The sequence below is a fragment of the Hydractinia symbiolongicarpus genome, chromosome 13 (assembly GCF_029227915.1).
Source record: "Hydractinia symbiolongicarpus strain clone_291-10 chromosome 13, HSymV2.1, whole genome shotgun sequence".
NCBI lineage: Eukaryota > Metazoa > Cnidaria > Hydrozoa > Anthoathecata > Hydractiniidae > Hydractinia > Hydractinia symbiolongicarpus.
In genome coordinates, this window is record NC_079887.1 from 15415656 (window position 1) to 15438830 (window position 23175).

The 23175-nt window shown below is 34.3% G+C and overlaps 4 protein-coding genes across 5 annotated transcripts; all 4 read right to left on the minus strand.

The window, feature by feature from the left end:
* Positions 1-4041, minus strand: LOC130624205 (uncharacterized). The gene has a single exon (XM_057439778.1). It carries the CDS (start codon positions 2870-2872, stop codon positions 329-331), a length of 2544 nt encoding a protein of 847 aa, XP_057295761.1. The 5' UTR covers positions 2873-4041; the 3' UTR covers positions 1-328.
* Positions 4042-5132: 1091 nt separating this feature from the next.
* Positions 5133-14593, minus strand: LOC130623573 (ion channel TACAN-like). The gene is made up of 12 exons (XM_057439069.1): positions 14436-14593; positions 10264-10385; positions 9675-9794; positions 9275-9328; positions 8119-8214; positions 7338-7427; positions 7107-7172; positions 6855-6916; positions 6630-6722; positions 6427-6491; positions 5918-5986; positions 5133-5721 (listed from the first exon to the last, which is right to left on the minus strand). The coding sequence occupies exons 1-12, from the start codon at positions 14520-14522 to the stop codon at positions 5611-5613; spliced, it is 1035 nt and encodes a 344-aa protein (XP_057295052.1). The 5' UTR covers positions 14523-14593; the 3' UTR covers positions 5133-5610.
* Positions 14594-15811: 1218 nt separating this feature from the next.
* On the minus strand, positions 15812-18293 carry LOC130623572 (uncharacterized). The gene is made up of 7 exons (XM_057439068.1): positions 17929-18293; positions 17688-17852; positions 17369-17559; positions 17215-17280; positions 16685-17131; positions 16569-16601; positions 15812-16481 (listed from the first exon to the last, which is right to left on the minus strand). Exons 1-7 carry the CDS (start codon positions 18144-18146, stop codon positions 16087-16089), a joined length of 1515 nt encoding a protein of 504 aa, XP_057295051.1. The 5' UTR covers positions 18147-18293; the 3' UTR covers positions 15812-16086.
* On the minus strand, positions 18221-22692 carry LOC130623571 (KRAB-A domain-containing protein 2-like). 2 transcript variants are annotated; one of them, XM_057439067.1, is made up of 7 exons: positions 21885-22692; positions 21262-21505; positions 20921-21040; positions 20688-20831; positions 20282-20612; positions 19438-19497; positions 18221-19257 (listed from the first exon to the last, which is right to left on the minus strand). In XM_057439067.1, the coding sequence occupies exons 2-7, from the start codon at positions 21499-21501 to the stop codon at positions 18221-18223; spliced, it is 1932 nt and encodes a 643-aa protein (XP_057295050.1). In that variant the 5' UTR covers positions 21502-21505; positions 21885-22692. The 2 variants fall into 2 exon arrangements, with proteins under 2 accessions (XP_057295050.1, XP_057295049.1); XM_057439066.1 differs by lacking the exon at positions 21885-22692 and having other exon boundaries at positions 21262-21859.
* Positions 22693-23175: the final 483 nt, after the last annotated feature.

Below are 23175 nucleotides of genomic sequence, written 5' to 3' on the forward strand. Positions count from 1 at the left end.
ACTATATTTTTTATGGACACTAGAAATCATCATGATGAATGACAAAAGTAGTTATGTTCGATGCTGATGTAAAATTTGTATTTTGTTCTCTTTACATAATATTCGGTATCAAAGTTCTATTCGTACAACAAAAAAGTCTGTTAATTAGACTGTCGGTTAATTTATGTCCGCTATTTAGAGGGTATTCCATAATGATTCGACCGTTGACCGACCTTGGTTTTAACTTTTTTTCGGTAATTAAAGTACTACTACTACTGTAGTTGATAGACTGATATGTCATTGGTAATAAGCATTGTTACGTGGTTAATGCATAGTTTCCCAACTAGTTTTAACATCTGTACCTAATTCTAAAATAAAAAATGATCTCTCGAATTATTACCAAAAATCCTACAACAAACGCAGCTGCTAATGGCAATGTCAACAGGATGTCTTCCAACCATACGATACATAATGTGAGAACTTCAAAACCAGGTACGTCAGTGAAATCCATAACATAGGTAAACGCCCACAACATGTCCGTTACATTAAAGATTAGCAAGACAAATAAAGAAGCCACTTCGAGCCTGTTCAGAGACGTAGTGAAATACGGCTTCACGTAAATGCTATGAGCACAGTAGGTTATGAGCACTGGAAAAGTTGTAAATAGTCTATATACAGGGTTAATAATAAACACGCACAAGATTGTCAGTAACAACCTTCGAAATATAATTACAACTTCCCAGTTTATATTCCTTTTGAATTTAGTAGCTTTTCTTTTAAATGGTCCCTCAAATATATTTAAAAGTACTTTCCGCTCTTGCTTTTTATCCTGTGAATATGTTATACGATAATTCTTATCCATGCGTTTTTGTGTAACGAACATATAAAAACATAAGGGCGGGAAAAGAAGTGCGCCGTAAAACATACGTATGGTCAGTCGTTTATCATTTAACATTTTTGTTGCTAAACTCACAGAAAAAGCAAACGGGATTATCCAGAGACAAGCAAATACGACAAGTGCGTATTGCCACCATGTGTAACAAATGATATCAGCGTGTATAAACAAACGGGCCGTATTATCAATCTGCACACATTTAACCATTTTGAAAGTAAAGATTGCCAAAGAGGTGTAACTTAGCAACAAAATTTGAACAAAACACTGCTTGATTTTTAATTGGAACGGTAAATGTGTATTTCCTGATTCCGCCTTCTCTGTTTTCATTGCTTTTTCTTCCTCCCTGTTTATCTGTGAAGGATATATCTTGTTTTTTTCTTGCTTACGTCGGTAAACATCGAGAGCTTTCTTCAGGGCGTAGCAAGTTATTAAAATTGAAAACATTGTATATATTGTACTGAGTTTCGTGACTTGCTTTGTTGACGGTTGCAAGCTTGTCATGGGGCACAGCGTTGATAGTTTTAGGCTGACTAATTGGAAATTGAAAACGTCTTGTATCAAGTTTTTTAATTTGTATAAAAATCCATGTTCTACATTTCGTGTTGTGTTTACGTGAAGCAGAAGTTGCATTTGATAAAAGAAAAAAAAGATTTTTTTGATACCAGATAACGTCAAGGCTGTGCGAGATAATATTTCCTCATATTCTGTCGCTTTTGTTATGGATGGAGTTGTAGAAATTGTAGATATCAGGGGCATTTCAAAACTTTCTTTTTCGTGTGCAGGCGTAGCACATTCACTAACAATTATTCTTTCTTTTATTTTGCTGGCTACTTTCTTGCATGCAAAGACAGCATCATTGATGTAAATCAGAAAAAGCACATATACGAAACAATACAGAACATTCAAAATCCAAAACAGCTTTGGTTGACATTGGTCGGTTTTTATACATTGTTCGGTGAAATAACTCTGCGTATATGCAGTGAAACATGAACCGCATAAAAATCCTCCACGGTGGTGATTGCACGTATCGTAGGAACGACACCGATTGGTGTATTTCGAACAACAGTACGATGTTGGACATGATACGAAGCTGACTTGGTTTGTTTGATGGTCAACAAAGCCCCAGTAGTTATCGCGGCTTGTTATGACTTGCTTACATTTTCCACCCAAAGGACATTTATGACACATACCATTTTTCTTTTTTATCACTACAGATGTTTTGTTTGTAAAAATATCAACTTGTCCTGTTGTTATTGTGTATGTTCCTTTCTCGCATTTTTTACACTGGAAAGCGGAGAGGCGTTTGTTTTTACCAACTCGTGCAATTATCGGTTGGAAATTGATTGGACAAACTAATGTAGTATTCCATGCACGGGCGAATCGAACGTGAAATCCATTAATAGCGCGAATAAATTTTATGCGGTCTTTTCTATGGAGTTCAAGCTTAAGATAAACATTTCTGAGGCGCGTTTGACTTTGAGAAAAGATGATACAACCTCGTGGAGAAACTTTCTCACAAAAAGAATAGATATCGACCCTTGAGAGAAACAAGGCTTTATTTCCAACAGGAGTTTTGTGATCAATAGTCCCCCCTGAAACACCGGCACAATTTAAACGAAACGAAGAGTTCGTAACACCTAAGCTGGAATTTTCACTAAAGATCGCACCACCTCGATTAGCTGTATTTCTTGTAAATCGAGAATTCTTGATTACTACATTTCTTGCTTGCTGTAAAAATAAAGCTCCACCTTTGGTTCTTGCTGTGTTGTTTATGAATTGAGAGCGCGAAACTTTAGCCTTTACGTTCTTTAATATCTTAATCACGCCGCCTACGATAGCGTGATTGTGCTGGAAAACTGAATTAAAAACATTCACAATAACGCAACCATTGATAACAGAAGATTCTTTGTTATATTCATACATTGAATTTTTAAAATTAAATTGAACTTTGTGTCTGCTGTCACATGTGGTTGAATCGATGACAAAAGTGGAAGCCATTTCTTGAAATGTACATGTATCAAACGTGATTGCGGCGTCACTCGACAAAATGGCGCGTAACGCACTACGACTCCCATAAATTGAGGAATGGGATACTTGGATATTAACCGTGTTATTAATACTTGGAACATGTAAAACATCGCCATTAACATTGGTAAGTTCACAATGTTTAATTTTGACGTTAGAAGAAGACGATATTGATAAAAATGAAACGTCTGCTTGTGCACCTCTAAAAGAGATGAAATTTATCTCCACAGAACATGCAATCGATGAGTTGATGATAAGAGCCGCATGGCGTAGTGAGTTTGTTGTCGTTATGATTGGTCTTTTCCTGTTTGTTCCTTTTATAGTGACATTTTTAGTTATGTAAATTGTTTCATTTAATTTGTATATGTAAGGTAGTTTAGGATCACCATCGCTGTCAATAAAGATGACGTCATTTGTTTTTGCGCGCTCGATGGCGTATTTTATCGTTTTGCAGGGAGAATCTTGTGATCCACAACGTAGATTATCTTCTCCAATATATTTTAATAGGATAACAGCTGTATTTCCTAAATATAATAGTCTGTGAACAGAATAATGTTATCGTTGTTATGAAAAATGCTTCATAGAATTGTTAGCATCACATTTTTAAATTCTTGTATTCCTAGTGCCTCCATTATTTAGAAAGTAGAAAAACGTCGCTCCCAGGGATTCTGCCTGTTTGATATGATACACTCATTAGAAACAAGAATAACAACTCAATGTATTATAAGAAAGTACTCTTTACCTCTTTCTGCATGTATGAAAACCAAGAACAACACCAACCACATTTCTGTGAGGATAACAGGTTTGAAAAAGACCTTTATGTACCTTGAAGTAATGTATTTTTTAAAGTTGGTATCTCCTTAAAGAATTTTTTTTTCTTTTTTTATAAATTTTTGTTTTGTAAGATTACATTTAACGACAAAAGTAAACTGAGAAAGTTTAATGACGGAAATGTTGACAAAGTGTGGTTTAACCTTCAAAGTAAACTAGTTTTGGTTTGTTTAAATTAACAAAAATAAAACATAAATACTAAATACATATGTTCCAGGCTTCTTCCTTTTCTAATATCGAACAACAAGAAAAAAGAAGCCTTTAAATACCAAAAAGAAAACATAAAGTCCTGGAAACTAGATCCGAAGTAATTAGAATGTTATATCAAAAAATTTATCAATCTAATTACAATTAAGTACATCTTCAGACTATATTAGTCTGAAGGTGTACTTAGTGTACGAAAAGCTTAACAAATAAATACTTTTTAACTTTCAAACTCGTTTTATTTTTTCTTAATTAATAAACTATGGCTGTTATTTTTACTAAAAACTTTATTATTATTGTTAACAAATTCCCTTTACGTGCTACAAAAATAATGGACATTATTGACGTCACCTTGCAAACAGCGTTAGAACAAATCTCGTTCCCAGGACCTTTTTTCGCACTTTTAATATCAGGAACAGCGCCGTTTAAGATAGAATATCTTAAACCACCATCAACCCCTGCCAATATTTTGTTCTGAGGCAGTTATATTTTGTAGACCGTTATGGACCACAATGGAATTAAAAACTGTTTATAGAGGCGCAATAGAGCTAAAAACTGTTCATAGAGGCGCAATAGAGCTAAAAACTGTTTATAGAGGCGCAATGGAGCTAAACACTGTTCATATAGGCGCAATGGAGCTAAACACTGTTCATAGGGGCGCAAAGCCTGTCAGATTTCAAATGTTTAACAGGAAGAGGCCGGACAAGATGAGAGTCTACAGAATAAAAATATAAGGAAAAACCTTTCTTTTTCGGTCTTTTACCGGAGCTTCATTTGCAGAACAAGGTTTTAGAAGTGCATTTGCCAGACTTACATCAGGATGCACATTAACTCTGGGAGGCTCGTGCAGAAAATAACTTCCAAGACCACCTTTTTGTGAGGATGTACAAAATAATATGGTTGATGAAAGCCGTTGAGGACAGGTTGTTTATACATTCTTTTATTGATGTGTGACGCTGGGCGTCCTGGTTAGTTGTAATAAACAAATTAAAAAGGTACTGATATTAAGCAAATTAACACATGTATGTTCCCTGTTCAAAACGGCTTTGCATGGCTTTGTTCCGGGGGCCCTTTAGAGTACTACAATATACTGACCGGCGAGATCGTGGATTTTTCAGCGGGACTAACTATAGCTTTAACAAAAGCAGTTCCACATGACACTTTAAAAAAAGTCAATCACTATTCGAAAAAAGAAATGTTCGCTGAAAGTGAACTGTCATATTGTCATGGAAAGGAATACAAATATTTTACTGAACAATATATTAGGTCTTGATAGTAAAAACATATACCTAGAATTTGAAGACAGAATGGTCAGAGAGCGTTGTTTTATTCTTCAAATATAGATTAACCGAACTGTTGCCATATACAATCTCAGAAAAACACTAGAATACGTAGTAGTATAACTTAGATGTGTAGAGTGGAATCTGGTGTATCAAAGTAGCTAACTCAAAATTTAGTTCAAGCCTCCCGCCCGCCTTTGCACTAATTAAGTCTAATCAATCAAAATTAGTTGATACTTTTTTATATATTCTCTAGATTAAGTTTTCTTTATTCAGGTAAAACCATCACATTCACAAAGCAGCACGCTTCTCATATGGAGTTTCCACTTTGCTTTTAGATGCATACACATGCGCACGTATATTATCACGCATATACAAAATGGCGGCAACTTAACGTTAACCACACGGCAGCCGAATGGTAGATGTAGCTTTTTGACGTAACACAACTGCAAGCGTGTAGATGTTTCCAACAGCGATGACGAAGAAGAGAAGAGAGCTTGCTAAAACCTAAATTTATTAAATTCGTGAAAACACATATACGAAAGAAGGTAAACTACCTTATGGGACAAAAAAAAATGTCAGAAAAAAGTGACAAAATCTTATCCAGGTGAAAAGCATTTTATGCAACATTTATTTATTTTATTGTTTCATAAGGTATTACCCTAGATCTGATATCATGAGCTAAAAAAGTAGAAACTCTCACCTGCCACTCTCTGCATTCTTCGTGTTGACTGAGTCTATACAAAACGTATCCGTTGTACAACTGGAAAATCTAGAGAGCAGAACGTAGAACATAAGGAAGTATAAAGTTACAAGGAAGCAATACAAACGAAATACATTATTTTCAAATTCAAACTTAAAAGTGTTTTTTAAAACATATTCTCTAATAACTGGTAGTTAGCCCGTAAAATATCAACGGGAATTGAAAATTGCAATCGCTATTTCGATGAAAAATATTTCTTGCAAACACGAAATCGTATGACTATTGAGGTGTGTCAGAAATTCACAGTTGTCATTAAGACATCGAAAATACTTAGTGTTAAATTATTCAAAGCTTCATAAAAAAGAAACAGGAATTTCTTTACTTTTTTGTACGACAATATATACTATACATCTATGATATATGTTCTTCTTATTTTTACAGTGTTATTTCTCAATTTGGGATAGGATATCTACGTTTTTGATGTAAGAAATGTGTAAAAAGTTACTTACATAACCTGCGACAAGAAAAGGCACTAAAAAAGTCAGTCCTTTTAACATGTACGAACGAAAGACATCTAGAACAAAAATTTATCATCATTGGTCAAACATAATTAACATAAATGTTGTTCTGGGCAGTATTTGCAATTGTTTAAAAGTATAGGTATATAATACATGTGTATTTAAGCGAAAAAAGACAGAAAATGAAACACTACCTTGTGTCAAGTCCATGTTACTACCACGCCCTAAAGCACGCATTCGATATAACATACCATGTTGATAATGATACTGAAGAAACTGAACAAAACCTAAAAACGTGCAATCAATTTGTTTTCATTAATGGAAACAAAACACTGACAAGAGCAAAAACAACAACAACAATAACAACAACATAACAAAAACAACAACAAAAACAACAACAACAACAGCTTCTTCCTTACTTAAGTACAGCGCAAAGTAGTAGAACTGGGTGCGAAACAATTGATACGTCACACTTTTCGGCCTAAAAGTAAACAGTTTTAAAACGGAGAGGCATAAAAAGAAATGGCTGGCACAAATTTCACTAGGTACATTTTGGATGGATAGATGTAAATGAAACACTAAAAAGATAAAAAACAACAAAGAAAAACTTTGGTGCAACCTATAAGACATAAACTAAATAAAGTGTGAAAACCAATCAACTTCATAATTACCATATCAGTAGGAATCCTGACATCAAAATGGATAAATAATGGTGGGTAACATACCAGCCTTTGATCCTAAGTAAAAACAAAAACACTTAACAAAACTTATCTTTTCATAGAAAAGCTATAGCAGGTATGCTCCACATGAAAAAGTGGCACAAGACACTGGCACAAGACACTGACACTTCCAAATTACATTTTTGCACAACCACATGCTGAAATAAACTAGAAAAACTATACCTAGAACCATTAGCTCGCAGAATTTGTTCTTGTAACGTTAAGGAGCTGTAATACCAAACTAATATACCATTAAATAGCGCGTCGAAGAATCTGAAAAGTTTCAAGCACGAGTTGTGTATTAACAGACGGGTGTTAAACAAACACATATTGTGAACAGAGTAATGTTTTAAATTTGACAAACATTTTAATAAACTGATAAGATTAAAATTTTCTTTATATAGTAAAAGGGCATAGGTTCAAATTCCCGGCAGTGTCTATCAACGAAAATCCATGCTTTTACCCTTAGCATTCAGCATAAGAAGATTGATATCATAGGCAGTAGTTTAGTTAAATACAGCTGTGGTATCTAAAATATGAGCATTACGTGCACTTAGAAACACTGTCCACTGCAAGGTTCATAGTAATTTTTAATGTTTTATTTTCCCGAACTGTTTAATTTGGCAAGACATTCTCAAAATAAGAATTCTTTGAATGTGAACAAATTTACTAGGTAAAACTAGGAAGCAGTAGCCTTGGTGATTAATATTTTTGGTTAGTTTACGCATTTTGAGGGATATATCCTGCCATTTTTTCCCCGGATCGACGACAAATGGTAAGGGTGTTTAAAGCTCCTATGTGAGCTCCATAAATATCTGAAATTAGTGCCCACATAGAGAATGGCCTTATGTGAGGATCGAAACCATGACCTTTTTTATGTTAGCCATACACTCTACTGTCTGAGCTATCAATGCTAAATCCATGTAATTACAACTGCAAGTTTAAAATTTAGTAGGTTCCTTACCTGGAATGAACAACAAAGAGATTAAACAATGCAAACACCATAGCTATCATCATCGTTTTTAATTTAAATTTCTCATACACATCTTTGTAATGTTGCCTAAACAAAAGATATAAAAAGCATATTACTTTGTCCACTTTGTTTGCAAATGTAATGAAATATTGTGCGACGATATTTATGCCTGTTGTGAATTTAATACATCAGAACAAAAACACTTATGATATATTAAAGTTGCATCGATTTTACAGGTTTGGAAAATACAACAACAAGTAATTTTAAGGTTTGATATTACTAAATTAAAAACCTTCACCTTTTTGTAACTTGCTTAGATGTTTGATGTTGTGAATATTATTTTTACATGGTTTTTTTGAAAAGATTTTCTGCTCCCTATTAGCCTAATCAGGCATTAAAACCCTGTGTTTCCAGAATTAAGGAATACATGAAATTATAGACTAGAAATTCATATAACTCAACAGCATTTGATTTGGAACTCAGTGAAAATTACTATTGCATAAACTAGTGTGAATTATTCTGTTATTTCTATGTGACTATCTTAGAATTGGTGGCTTTCCTTAAAAAATCATTTGGCTAGTTCAATCCCACCAAACTTATGAGAATTAAGAGTGATATTTCTTACAAGAATATAAATTAACAGCTGTAAAATTTAAACGCAAAACTGGGATTCATACTTAAACTTTGTACATATAATTTTAAAACAAAAGTAACCTTATTTCTATCTTCATATGTAAATGCAAACAACTAGAGACACAAACTCATTTACACCAATGCCAATGTATTCAAAAATCTATATATTAGCTATTATAGAATGTCTCAAAGGATTTTTTACGTAAGCAGATTTTTTGTACTTTGTGACATCCTTTAAATGAGGACCCAACCTAACTATCATATTTAACAATGTACAACTCATAGTTATTGCATCTGTTAGCATTGGTTTGTAGGCAGCTGGTACATCCTACCTGCTGTAAACTGCCACACCTTAATTTTTTTTCCCAATATGTGGTGAGAGAAATACAACAAAAAGAAAGAAATGACATTATTGCAACAAGTAAATCTTCACATATGCTAAATATGTTATTACTTCTTAAATCATGCTCAAATTTCTAACATGAAATAATATTTAAATTATGACATAACTCACTTTTGCCAGAATAATGAAACATTAATTTCTCCAATGCACGCTCGAAGAAACCATCTGAAAAAGATTATAAAAAACCATAAAAAACAACCATGTCTCTCATAGAGTACAAAAGTAACATCGCAAAAAGTATATTAATTAACCCTTGTACAGTAATACAGTATTCTTTAATATATGTTAGTGCAGTAAATTGACCAAAGCATAGACAAAGCTTAGCTCTCATCTTGGTGGATTTACATATGGATTGCTAAAGCAAGAAACTTTTGCCATTGATTTAAAAATACTAAAGTGTGCATCATTAATGAATTAGATTGGTGAATGTGACTAGGTTGCACAACTTAATAATAAAAAAGAATGTGGCCAAAAAAACTGATCAATGCTCCAGAATTTTGCTAAATCTTACCCAGCTTTCTTGGGTAAAGCTTGTTGGAGTTCATCAAAGTGGCATTGGATGCCATTCAGTTTCTTTGTCATCTCTAAAAAATTTTCCTTTTCTTTTGAAGAAGTTTGTTTTCTTCCAACACTAAATAAAATAAACATCACAAGATGTCACATAACACAAATTCATATATACATACTCTAGTAAGTAAAAAGTTTAAATGTCCTCGGGATTCTATCCTTAAGACAGTCTCTCCCTCCCCTTTGACTGTAACTATGTTACACTACTGCCAGAGATATGTATAGCATTGGTATAACTTGCTTGCCTGTGACACAAGCTGGTTAGTGGTCAGTAGATGGCATGAAATGGGTTGACAACACTGCATTTAAAATGCGCCAGAGTGGGGACTCAAAGCTGAAACATTATGATTACAAGTCAAATGTGCTACCACTACACCATCTCTGCTTAAGCATTCTGAAAATCCAAATCCTTTTTTTAATAGAAATATCCATGAATATTCTTAACGAACATTGAAAAAAAAAACACTTTGAATAAATTAAAAATAAAACAGCATTGAAAATTAAATCAGCAAGTGTAAATTTTATTCACTTACGCTTTTAGTGACTTAGCAAAAGCTCCCACATTCTTTAACTGATAGTCAACACCTTTCTGTAGCTTTGCTTGAGCATTGCGATACTCATCCATTAACTGCAGCAGCTTTGCATATTCGTTTTCCTATGAAAATTATACTTTAGTAAATTTGTGGGCAAAATATTATTGTTCTGTGCTTTTGAAGATGTAATTTCTGTTGTTGTGTTTTAGTCAGACTAGCATAGTATTGTGCAGTACCAGCCTGATGTAGCAGTAGAAAGGTATTGTTGTTCAAAATCTTGCAAAATTATTCAAATTGTTAATTCACAGAAGATAATCTCCATTGAATTTTTCCATAATGTCGATTTCTGAAAATATAAAACAAAAAATTTTGTTTTTGACTTCACAAAAAATTTAACACTGTTTTCACTGATTAATATTAAAGTTCGACATGACAAATATTTCTTTCTGTAATCATTGCTTTTTTTAAAAGGAACAGATTTAAAATTGTTTTGTGAAGTGACCCCTTTAAAGAGAACAAGAAACCGGGGCGGTTTGAACACTCACACGCTTTTGACCCTGACATTCTAGCCTACTCATCGACCCGGACTTACTGCATTCCTCTAGGTCTATTGTCAAATTTTCCTTCTGTAAGATTCTGAAGATGCTAAGGATCGACGCATGCGCATAAGAACGTATATATATGGGCATGGCTGCTGGCGCTCTCTCAATGTTTTCATTCCCAGTTCTCTATTCGAAGCGCGGTTCGTACAAGGGTTTGCTATCAGACTTAGTAGACCACGAGAACGAAGAGAAATGGTTGACGGGTAGACTATGGCATTCTGGCAGTTGAAAGAGGATTTTTTTTAGATTCTTCTGAGCTTAGTGAGAGTTTTATCGTAAGGGGGCAGCAACAGTGCTTGCATTTAGAGGGCAATAGACTGAATGGAAATAAAAGACTATAAAACAACTTCAACATTTTCTTTTGTCTTTCCACAAACTAAAACCATAAATAACAGAAGAATACCCAAATCGAGTATAATAATACTAATATAAAAACACAGAATGAGCTAAAAAATGGAATACTGAAAAAAAAATAGTAATAAAAAAAACGATACTAAAGTCCATCATGTGTTCACTATGCGTGCAAATCGACCAATCTATCAATCAATGAATAATTTTGCTTCGACTTAAAATTCACGAAGTAAACATGAATGTACACAAATTTTAATGAAAGAAACAACAACGAAAATATCACTTATGAAAGGGAAGGATTTACAAAAAGTAGGAACTCATCTGTTCGAAATTTCTCGAAATCTTGCAAACGTAACATAACAAAAGTAGTAACAAAAAGAGTTGAAAACTGGTACTTCAGGTTTGAATCCTCAAAAGTCACAAGCACTTTTAACACAACAATCAATGTAAAAACTGAAGCGAAAAGGAGCTGACAGTTCAGACTCGATACTTATAAATGTTATTATATAAACGATAAATATATACATGAAACTATATACTATGTGAAATATATAAACAACTATGTTGTTTTGTTTTTCTTCCCTATATTAATTAGCGTTGCACTTGTAGTTGTTATCAAGCAATGTTTTTTGAAGAAGTGAAAAAAAAAACGTACAATAGGAAAGAATTAATCAGGTTGTTTCTATTCGATTTGAAAAATCTCAATAATGTAAAACCCTGAACTGATTTTCAACAGACAACAAATGGAACCTGGTTCTCGTAAAATCTTTAAAAAATGAACACAATAATAAATGTAAAAATTTAAAATGTCACTACTAGGGTGAAGGCAGTTGGAAAAACTAACTGTTTGACTCGAGCATCATCAGATAACAATAACTTCACTCTTTTTGCATAAAACTTACAACATTGTCTGACACATTAACTTGCATGAGAACCTGAACATTCAGCATGCTTCTTGCAACCATCTTTGTATCATCCAAGGTTACTTCAAAGCAAGATGTTATTATCTCGCCAGGTGCACAATATTCCTGCCTTGCTTTTGTATTGCTATTCAGTAACGTAATGTAACATTAGTTTTCTCTTGGCAGAGTTCTTTCACTGAGATGTTTTGACATTTTTCGCATTCAACCAAATCTTCTTCATTTACTTCCACAGTGTGCTTGCACATGCTGCAACCCAATTGAGGCAAAAGCGACTTAGTATTCACTGAAACAATTTTACCCGTGACAGCTGCTGATGTTGAGTCAACAAGGTCTTTCTTGGTGAAACTTTTAGGATCTAACGAGACTGACGCAGTTATTGTCTTCAGCCTTGACAACAAGGTCGCCAAATATTGTAATGGGGATAATATCAGTCTTGTCGTTGATGCTGGCTTGTTTCAAACGAATTGTTATACCATTTTTTTTCAACTAACTTTTCGTTGGATAAATTGTAAAGACATGCCTCAGTGTTCACCAAATCATACAAGGAACATTCATTGTTGATCTGGGCAATGGTAAGAAACTTCTTGGCTATTATCGGTGTAGTGAAAGAAAGTTTAGCCTTCTTTACTGATGACCAGTCATTTATAATGATGTCGTCACCATTACCTCTTTTATATTTCTTTATTTCACATCCTGATCCATTTTCACTGGTACTGATTTCTGAGAATAACTTTTGCTTTTCAGGCAAAAAACACACTACTCTGGTTTCTTTCTTCAAAATGACGTGATAATCAATCTGAAACCATAGTTGAAAGACTAATACATACCAAAAATTCACAACAAAGTATATAAAAACCAAACCAACTTCAACAACGTGCGTCAACGTACAATGAGTTTCAAAATGGCAGAGCTTACCAGCCAAACTTTTGGCAGATCAAACATGTGCGGAGGTCTGGACCTGTGGGTGCGATAGAAGCGCGCATTGCGCAAAAATGTAAAAACGGCGCACCATCTAAAAACTTTTCGTTCCCAAAGTTGCCTTTGAAACACTCACCAACCTAAAGGTGTGAGTGAAAAATGCAAAAAATTGCAAAATCAATGAAACATTATTTGCCTGACAAAATACTAAAATGGTAACTCTCCAAAAAACAAAATCTAGGTATTAGGCTATTATCCCTTTCATTTTTTTTACAAATTATTTTTGGAATATTCCAAAAATATTTTGAAATTCTTTTAAACGTTTTGGAATGTTTTAGACGACACTGGTATGATCAATAACTTTAGTACTTCAAACTAATTCATGTTTAAAAGCCTTAAGTTAGGAATAAAATCACTTCACATTCTGATGAAGAGGGTATTGGCTTAAAAGAAGAGCTTTGTGGCCCTTGGAATATTATTTGAGGGGAAAAGCGGGTGCTAATAGATGACTTTTTGTGTGACGTAGTTGTTTTGATTTCATTTTGAAAACAATGGGCATGTGCACACTTTTGTGCAGGTAAAACCAGGTTAAATGCTTGAAGATTAAAGATTTTTTGTGTGAAGATTTAAGAAAAACTGGAAGTAAATTTTAATGATATAGTTTCTTTTAATTTTTCTTAAAAACTTTCACTAGAGTCTCCATGGCCAGGGGGAAAAGGAAACCGTTCGAGTTAAGGAGACGTTCGAGTAATAGAGGTTCGAGTTATGGAGACTCTACTGTATTTCTTTTTTTAGACATATTTCTTTGATTATATTTTCTACCTACAAAATAATACAAACTCTAAACTTTTGTAAGGGAAGAGTCAAAAATCGATTTTTTCAAAAAGAACATTATTTCGACGTTTGGGGGGGAGGGGGTTTTGACCATGACCATATAAGTGCCAGATAATATTTTTTGAGTAACAAGCAGGTTCCTGATTATGTTGCCCTGATTATGTAATTTCTGCCCTGTTCTTAACCAGGGCAAGCTGCCGTACTTAATCAGGGCAGCGTTTATTATCCAGGCAGAACATACATACACATACCAATAATGTCCCTGAACTGAGTTTTTCTTCTGTGTAATATGTGCTTTGTGAATTTTCTGTTGAAAACGTTACTTTAATCTCAGAAAAACTGTAAATAATAGGATGGCCGCAGAAATGTGCTTTAAACCACCATACTACACAGGTATTTTTTCTCACCTAATATAATCGAAGCTATCCCAGCCCTGCTGGGTTTGTCTCCAAAAACGTTGGCTCTTAAAAGACTGTATTATTGACATCAACATTCTTCTTGTGAAAGGGAGGAAGGAATTGTTAAGAAAAAACGATTAAAATACCTTTAATTTTTTGATATTATTTTCAAATCCATCCCACTCTTTTTCCCATTCTTCAATTGAAGTTATTTCACGTATAGACGCAGCCATTTTACCCTTTTCTTTTAGCTACCTTTGTTTATCAACTAAAATTTGAACTCTGATCTTTATTGCATGTTGTGTTAACAGTACACGAAACAAAACGCTGGTCGCGGAGCTTACATTGTTCCGTACGAAATTGACCCGTTGTACGAGGTTGGTCACTTTTCGCGCTTGTACGAAGATGGGCATTTTTGTACGAAAATGGGCATTACAATTGCTGTACAAAAATTAGGCAACGAATAATTTGGTTTAGAAATGAATATCTAAACATTGTTAATTACATTCAGTAAACATGATAATATCTTAAATATTCTCTGAACGTTAATTTTTGACAATTATCTGATGATTGTACCAACATCGTACAACTTAAATAACTGTGTACGAGGTTGGGCCTACTTCACTTCTTCTACTTAACTTGAATTTTTTTTATCCATACCAACTTCGTACAACTTAAATAACTGTGTACGAGATTGGGCCAACGTCACTTCTTCTACTTAAGTTGAATTTTTTTTTAACCATACCAACTTCGTACAACTTAAATAACTGTGTACGAGGTTAGGCCTACTCCACTTCTTCTACTTAAACTTGAATTTTTTGATCCATACCAACTTCGTACAACTTAAATAACTGTGTACGAGGTTGGGCCTACTTCACTTCTTCTACTTAACTTGAATTTTTTTTATCCATACCAACTTCGTACAACTTAAATAACTGTGTACGAGATTGGGCCAACGTCACTTCTTCTACTTAACTTGAATTTTTTTTATCCATACCAACTCCGTACAACTTAAATAACTGTGTACGAGGTTAGGCCTACTTCACTTCTTCTACTTAAACTTGAATTTTTTGATCCATACCAACTTCGTACAACTTAAATAACTGTGTACGAGGTTAGGCCTACTTCACTTCTTCTACTTAAACTTGAATTTCTTGATCCATACCAACTTCGTACAACTTAAATAACTGTGTACGAGGTTAGGCCTACTTCACTTCTTCTACTTAAACTTGAATTTTTTGATCCATACCAACTTCGTACAACTTAAATAACTGTGTACGAGGTTAGGCCTACTTCACTTCTTCTACTTAAACTTGAATTTCTTGATCCATACCAACTTCGTACAACTTAAAAAACTGTGTACGAGGTTGGGCCTACTTCACTTCTTCTACTTAAACTTGAATTTTTTGATCCATACCAACTTCGTACAACTTAAAAAACTGTGTACGAGGTTGGGCCTACTTCACTTCTTCTACTTAAACTTGAATTTCTTGATCCATACCAACTTCGTACAACTTAAAAAACTGTGTACGAGGTTGGGCCTACTTCACTTCTTCTACTTAAACTTGAATTTTTTGATCCATACCAACTTCGTACAACTTAAAAAACTGTGTACGAGGTTGGGCCTACTTCACTTCTTCTACTTAAACTTGAATTTTTTGATCCATACCAACTTCGTACAACTTAAAAAACTGTGTACGAGGTTGAGCCTACTTCACTTCTTCTACTTAACTTGAATTTTTTTTTATCCATACCAACTCCGTACAACTTAAAACACCAAGAAACAGATGAAGACTACTATATATTATCATTTATGGTCTTTACATCGCTTTTTTTATTTACTCTATCAATAATTTCCACCAACAAAAACTGAATGCGGTTTAAGGATAATCTCCCTACATCGAATTCGCACGGGTACTTCATCCGAATGTAATTGGTGATGACTCCAGTTGGCTCTGCAATGTTCGAATGACGCATCAGTTTTTGATAAAATTGAGGATGTTTTTTCGCCAGTATTTCGTTATAAAATGCTTGATACTTGCTACCAGAACGTTTAATCAGAAGTAGTGGATTTACTTCAGGCAGCTTCGATTGTTGTACCAGGTAGTCCAGGGTACCGTTTTTGTATAATAATGGCAAAAACTCTCTCCTCCATTGCCTCTCCCTTTCTTCTTCGTCTTCTACTTCTTTCTCTATTAAAGGAAAGTAATCGTTGTATAACTATCTCATTATTATTATGAAATTGTTTGCGATCAGGCTTATAATTAATTTTTAAATACCTGCTTCTCTTTGTTGTTGACGCTGCTGGAAATCTGGAATATAAGTTAAAAAAGAAAACTGATAGTACATGTTAATTATACAATTTTGTGTAGGAACTCAGGCAAGCTTTACTGACCTTTTTTTGCAATATGTAAACATAGATCGCAAAACCAGTCCCCTAAGGGTTTTACAGCCAATTTGGAGCATTTAAAATGACACCAGACAAGACAGCGATCGCATGCAATTGATCTTCCTTTTCCAATTTTTCGTCTGCAATGACTGCATTTCCACAAAGGCGCATGTTTTTTCTCCTGTATCGTTGCTGCCATTTTGCTGTATGCTTTTTTGGAGCAGAAATCCCTAACTAGCGTTATATCAACCAACTCATCCACCACAGTTTCTGGCACCTCAGACGGAGATCTCAGATTATCCAATTGGACCGAGCTGTTTCCATACACAGATTCTTTAGCAATTTCAATTTGCGTAAAACATGATAATATGAAGATAGATTTTTCTTCATCATTCATATCTTTAAACGCAACTGGTTCAGCACCGTCCTCTGATTCGTCGGCCATTACAGTAGCTATTTTTATATAAAAAAAGGATATAATGAAATTGTCGTCTGTTTTTGTAGTTTATCTCTGTTTGCGGAAAAAAATGTCTTACCAGTTTCGGGTAACTGTATGTTATCGTTTTGGCTACTTTCAAGCTCGTCCGTTGGTGCTGTTGGTGCTAAAATTAAAAAAAAGGATATAGTAGGTATAAATTGTACTAAAAATAAATGTAATCCTTTCAAAAATATTGATATTAGGATAGATACCTTTCATATCTGCGAGTTGTTGTGTCGCAAGGAACAAGCAATATGTTGGGGTATAACCCGGAAAACATTCTTTGAGTGAAGTTTTTCCTAAAACATCCAACATACCATCATAGAATAACCATACGCCATTGAACCTGATTTTTGCGGTGTAATGCGATCCCTTCCATAGTGTGATTGCAACCAACTCATATCTTAAAAAAAATTACGTGGTTAAAGGATATATCAATATAGGTCTCATTCTATAAATGTTCAGAAGGCCTCTTTCAAAGTTAAAAAACATCCAAACCGAACTTAAGATATTTTTTGGCCTCGATAATACCTATTTCCTTGATTTGTGGAAAACCGAATGTGTAATTGTTCGGGAATGGTAGCCATGTCTATTGGGTCAATATCGCCTGCAACATCAACAACTAATAGTTGAGGAAGCTTTTTAAAAAATCGGGCCTTGTATTTTCTGTTTCCATTACAATATCTGTTCTTTATCCTATGGAAACAATAACATAATTAAAAAAATTAATAACTTTTAACATCGAATACGAACATATTGGCGTACTATATACCCTGTTGTTATGTTTTCGTCGACGAAAGAAAACTCGTCAGATATGTTCTGATTTACTTTCTTTCCACAAACTGACGTTGTTGCTTCAAGAAACCACTTTTGGACATCATGGACAAATGAACTTTTCACCGTTGCCGAAGGAAATGTGTTGAAGCAGGCTCTCGATTGTTTCATGCTACAATGCGGACTGTTGCAAGCTGACTCCACAATATGTTCCATGAATGGCGCAACGAAGTTTTTTATTATACATTCGTATTCTGCGCCAAAAAATGACAAGCATTGGTTGGTTGGTGTTATTCTTCGATAAATAGCAGTATGAAGTTTAGCAGCTTCATAAGCACCGTTTTCACAAACGTAAAAAGCTGTTGTATGTTTTTGTCGGTAACTTCATCTGTTATACTTGGTCTCGTTACTATAACTGCTTTTAACACTGCCATCCACGTATCTAAAGCGCAAGTGTTATGGAATGTGATCGTTTCGTTCTCGTATTTAATTGAACCACCAAAGTTAGGTAGAAGTTGACGTAACTTGCTTCCGTCTGAGTGTAGTATCTGGTTTTCCTCAGATATGTTGTCGTTGTGCATGCCGCGATTCACACATGTTGAATAGTCACCTTGATGACAACGTGAAGTGCAATCCAGTGATGCCAAAAAACATTTGCACTGCTTGTTCTTACATTGTCCTTTTCGACATCTGCAAAATACTGTTGGAAATTTGTTGATTTTCCGAACAGCTTCTGACAAAGATATTTCATCAACCGAAGGATACTTACATCTTACTGGTTGAGGGTACAGCTGCAACGCGGATGCCGTGTAACGCCGTTGAATTGTGCCTTCACTACAGAGGAGTTTATATGTTGGTTGGTTACCACCTGATTTGTGTACAATCACACATGGCAATCTTTTTAAATCCGAAGATGTTCTAAGACCTTTTGGAATTGTCAAAGAAACATTATCCCCTTCCAGGAAATCAGCAACTTTAATTCTTTTTCCATTGCTGTACTTTCTACGCATCATTTCTGCGTTTCTTACACCCTCCTCCACAACATTTTGTCTGAGTTTTTGTCTTTTCGGACATGTTGTTTCAAACTCATCTTCCGAACAATCCGATAATTTTCTTGTACTTGGGTGCTTTAAAAAATCCACAGTTTCAGCATTTTCAAAATCTTGTGCACCATTTTCTTCCATTTCTTCTATGATATCTTGAACAATATCCTCTTCCACTGACCGTACACTTGAAGAAATTTGACCCAAACCATTTGGCTTCTGGCCAAAAACAATTTCGTAAGGTGTTTTTTTCACACTCCTCACCATTGAAGCATTCATGATAACTAAAACAGAAGTAATAACGTGAATAAAATAGCTGCAAGATTCAAGAAAAGTTATTTGGGAACACGGCATAATAAGACTATCGTGACATATAAATATAATTCTTGACCCCAGAGAGAGCTCTTTGAGATGAATTTGAAGATATTTGGGGACGAGAATGATATAGATATAACTACATTTACATTGAATCTCTGGAAGCCACTCTGACCACGTTGAAGTTTGGGACTCTTTTTCTCTTGCACCTTGGAGGAAAGAATACAGAAGGAGAAACAACTCTTTTAATTCTATTGAAACACTGCGTGAGGTTCTAGCAGGTGTCTGTATAGAAACTTAATTTGAAATTTTGGCGGTTGTGTGACTAAATTATTCGTGAATAACAATTCGCAACTATGATTGGTTATAAAAACAATTAGATAATTTGATGATGAATTTGATGATAATACCAAAACAAGAAGCCACATTGAAATTGGTAAAATTTCTTTTGTTCTTATGTTAACATAATTAGCGAAGAAGCACGTGCTCGACACTTTTGTAAACAAAAAGAAAAAGTTTATATCTCGTTTTAAAACGACGTTCTGTTATAAGAAGTTATTTCTTTAGTTAGAATAAACATTATTCCAGCACACATTTTGTCGGCACTCGTCCGGCGCATATCTTTCTATATTGTTTTTCATGATCAAAGTGGTATACTCAAGCCTGCAAAAATAGGTTTATATCATGGTTAAACGCTTATTTCCAAACGTATTGTTGAAGTTTTTAACAGCAATGTTTACCGACTTATATTAGGCACACTTTCCATACAAATATCACGTGCCTGCAGCGTGTTACAGTCAGATTTTAAAAGAAAAAAGTTAGCCCCTATTAAAGGAGAATATGGAATTTGATCATTTTTTTGCGAAAAAGACTCGGTCGAGCACCTCACGCACTGATTCTTTTGAAATTAAAAACAATAGAAAATTCAATACATTTAAAGCATACAGAAATGAAGTTGTTTCTCCTTCCGTATTCTTTCCTCCAAGCTTGCACTAATCATCACTTGGATGGTGTTATTTCCTTGTTCAACCAGACCTTGAGATTGCGAGTGGCGCGGTTTCCCATGAACAAATGACACCTCACCCGGCCATATCACGGCTACAGCATCCATTACGTGATTGATAAATTCGGCACCGTTATCAGAGTGCAAAATTTTTGGTAACCCAAAAGTCGCTAAAAAACTTCTAAAAAAGTTTGAAGCAAATTCATTTGCTGATTTCCCTTTCATTGGAAATAATATCCTGAATTTGCTAAAATGGTCCACGACATGGCCAATGTAGTTGTAATCGGCATCTGGTTTGGATAACATAGCAATCAGATCGATCTAAAGAAAGACATGTATAATGTAACAAAAAAACTACTAACTAGCACAAACAAAGTGAAAAAGTATTAAAAATACCTGTACACGCTGTAAGAATCCTGTAGTGATAATCGGCTTCAATGGAGCTTTCTTTATTTGACTGGATTTCAGACAGCAAGTTGTGCAAAGCTTTATATAAGCACCAACAGCGTCTCTAGTAACGTTATCATAGGTGCGTGCTATCTAAAATTGTTAGCAATTAAAAATCAGTGACACACCCATATTCCGTGGACTCTTACTTTCAAACGAGGTTTGTTCGAAGAATCTAATACCTTTTCAAACGTTTTATGAACCCCTTGGTGACCAACTTCTTGGCGGTGTACTCTATTGATAATGTGAAACATCTGTCGGTCTGTTGCTACGCGACGATATTTTCCCAGAGGAGAATCGCCCTAAAATACCATAAAATTATTTGAGTTGGCAATTTTATAAACCTTCTTTCTTAAGAACTTAAGCTCATAAGAACATCTAGACCGAAGCTATCCAAAAATTGAGAACACCATATGACCATGCCGAGCCTGAAACAAAATTTCTTAAAAGTAGAAATGTTTATAAAAAAAATAATTGTGACTTTAGTTTTTCCAAAATTAGATATATATAAAAATGTTCTTACATCGGGAAATGGAGAGCACAAAACATCCGATATACCAAGTGTAGGATAACTCATCACTTGGAATTTTTTTCTTCGCAATTTTCTTTTCATAGCACGTGGAACGTTGTCTATTCTTCCACATAGAAAATCTACCATTGTTTTATAAGTCTGTTCGGGCATTATTACGGAATTCCGTTTAGTCCTTTCAACTTCCAACCATTCCTGAAATTTTTCTTCCATGTATCTCTTTTCAGTCTCCATTGTGCTGAACATAAAAACACGCGTTAAAAGTTTCAATGTAAATTTAAAATGTGCGTTCGAAAAAGCACTCAAAAAGGATTCGAAATTTACCTACCTTTTCCTTTATCGAAATAACTTAAAAGGTTAGAAAAAATAATATTGAAATTTTTTGTGTTCTTCTCCGTTCTCACTCAATTATTAACAAAACTATGTTTACAAAAACAGTTTCGTACAAGCCACGCAAAGGCACTGGGGACAAGGGTGATTTACAGGTTTTTCGCACGAAAATTCAATATAGCATTAGAATTCAAAGGTCACTACCATAAGGTTAATAAAAGAAATCAATAACAATATCATACCTGATATAACCTTATTTGAATCAAAGAGATCAAATTTATACTTACGAGCACTAGTACCATTTTTCAAAAACATCATTGTTTATTCCCTGTTAATATAAAACAAAGTATAAATATATATATACATATTAGCATTTTTCCAAAGAGGCATCCAAATCGTAAAACAAATGTCTTTTTTTGCAAATGACTTAAAAGAAAAAAAGATATTTCAAAAAAGTTATTATTTTATTATAAAAGTTTCATTTTTTGACGATATTCGCCGCTGTACGAAGATGGTCAGTTTTGTACGAGGATGGTCACTCTCAGCGCTACGGCAAAAAAGCCCAACTTCGTACAATGAATGACATCGTACGGAACAACATCCTCATCGCCAGGTTCTCTTTAGTCCCCGAGCCGTTATTACGGCCGGGGATCGGTCAACAATCAAACTCAACAAAAGACAAAATACCCTGGGAACGAGATTGGAGAGTTATTTTAACGCAAAACCTCGAAAATAAATAAGCTTTGGGTCTAATAGGCACCCTCGTCCCCATGGATTTTTAAATCGAATGGGCACAACCAAACGTCAAACAAAGAAAAGAGATTGTAAGGGACAAATATTAGGGGCGGGAAAGAGGGAATGTCATGAAAAGCAAGATAATTCAAAGAAATACCATACGTCTGACAAAGGCATTCCTAAAAAATTTTCGTATAATTCGTATAATAAGGTTGATAAGGGCTAAAAGACTCTGGGGACGATGATGAGGCAAAGCAACAAATAGTGTGAACACGATAGCCTGTCGAATGATTTTTAAAAAAATTACTGTTAGTAACATTAAAACGGACCCTTATATGCTTAACCGTTCGTTATATAAACATCACTTAATTATGCTTAAATTGTTTCTGGTATTTCAGAGTAAAATTTCCTTAAGAAATATATATACGCAAACTTGAAACGTAAAAAAGCAAAGCTCCTTTCCCCAAGCTATGTCTAGTAATCTTTAACTATTTGGTCTCCTATCAATGAGATAAACAATGATGGGCAAAGTATTCAAATTGTAATCAAATGAAACCATAATATCAGTATGCCAGTCTAAATAAAATAATTAAGCACAAAGTTTGCAATAACATACCATTAAATTGAATCAACTACCAAGGCTTTTACACAAAATTTTCATATTCATATTCTATATTATCCAATGCCTCTAATTTTTTCATACAATCTCAGATTGGTAATTTAAATATATTCTTTACTCTTTCGTAAACTAAAATTCTCGCTGCTTAAAGATATGCAAAAGATTAGACAGCAGCATGAATGACATCTTAAAGCCTTAAAGATTGAGAAAATCGTTTATAGCTA

Bases quoted from the DNA above. Each gene is read 5' to 3' on its own strand.
- LOC130624205 (XM_057439778.1), bottom strand. From the start codon at position 2,872: ATGGCTTCCACTTTTGTCATCGATTCAACCACATGTGACAGCAGACAC.
- LOC130623573 (XM_057439069.1), bottom strand. From the start codon at position 14,522: ATGGCTGCGTCTATACGTGAAATAACTTCAATTGAAGAATGGGAAAAA. The intron at 7,173-7,337 runs GTATAGTTTTTC...GTTTTTACTTAG, and splicing joins CTGCGAGCTAATGGTTCTAG to GATCAAAGGCTGGTATGTTA. The intron at 6,917-7,106 runs GTAATTATGAAG...GTTTACTTTTAG, and splicing joins TCAGGATTCCTACTGATATG to GCCGAAAAGTGTGACGTATC.
- LOC130623572 (XM_057439068.1), bottom strand. From the start codon at position 18,146: ATGGAACATATTGTGGAGTCAGCTTGCAACAGTCCGCATTGTAGCATG. The intron at 17,281-17,368 runs GTATCTATCCTA...TTTTAATTTTAG, and splicing joins ACAACTCGCAGATATGAAAG to CACCAACAGCACCAACGGAC. The intron at 17,132-17,214 runs GTAAGACATTTT...ATATAAAAATAG, and splicing joins CATACAGTTACCCGAAACTG to CTACTGTAATGGCCGACGAA.
- LOC130623571 (XM_057439066.1), bottom strand. From the start codon at position 21,513: ATGTTCAGCACAATGGAGACTGAAAAGAGATACATGGAAGAAAAATTT. The intron at 20,613-20,687 runs GTATTTTTAATA...GTCTTTCTTTAG, and splicing joins GATTCTTACAGCGTGTACAG to ATCGATCTGATTGCTATGTT. The intron at 19,498-20,281 runs GTGCAAGCTTGG...CTTTCCTCCAAG, and splicing joins CACCATCCAAGTGATGATTA to GTGCAAGAGAAAAAGAGTCC.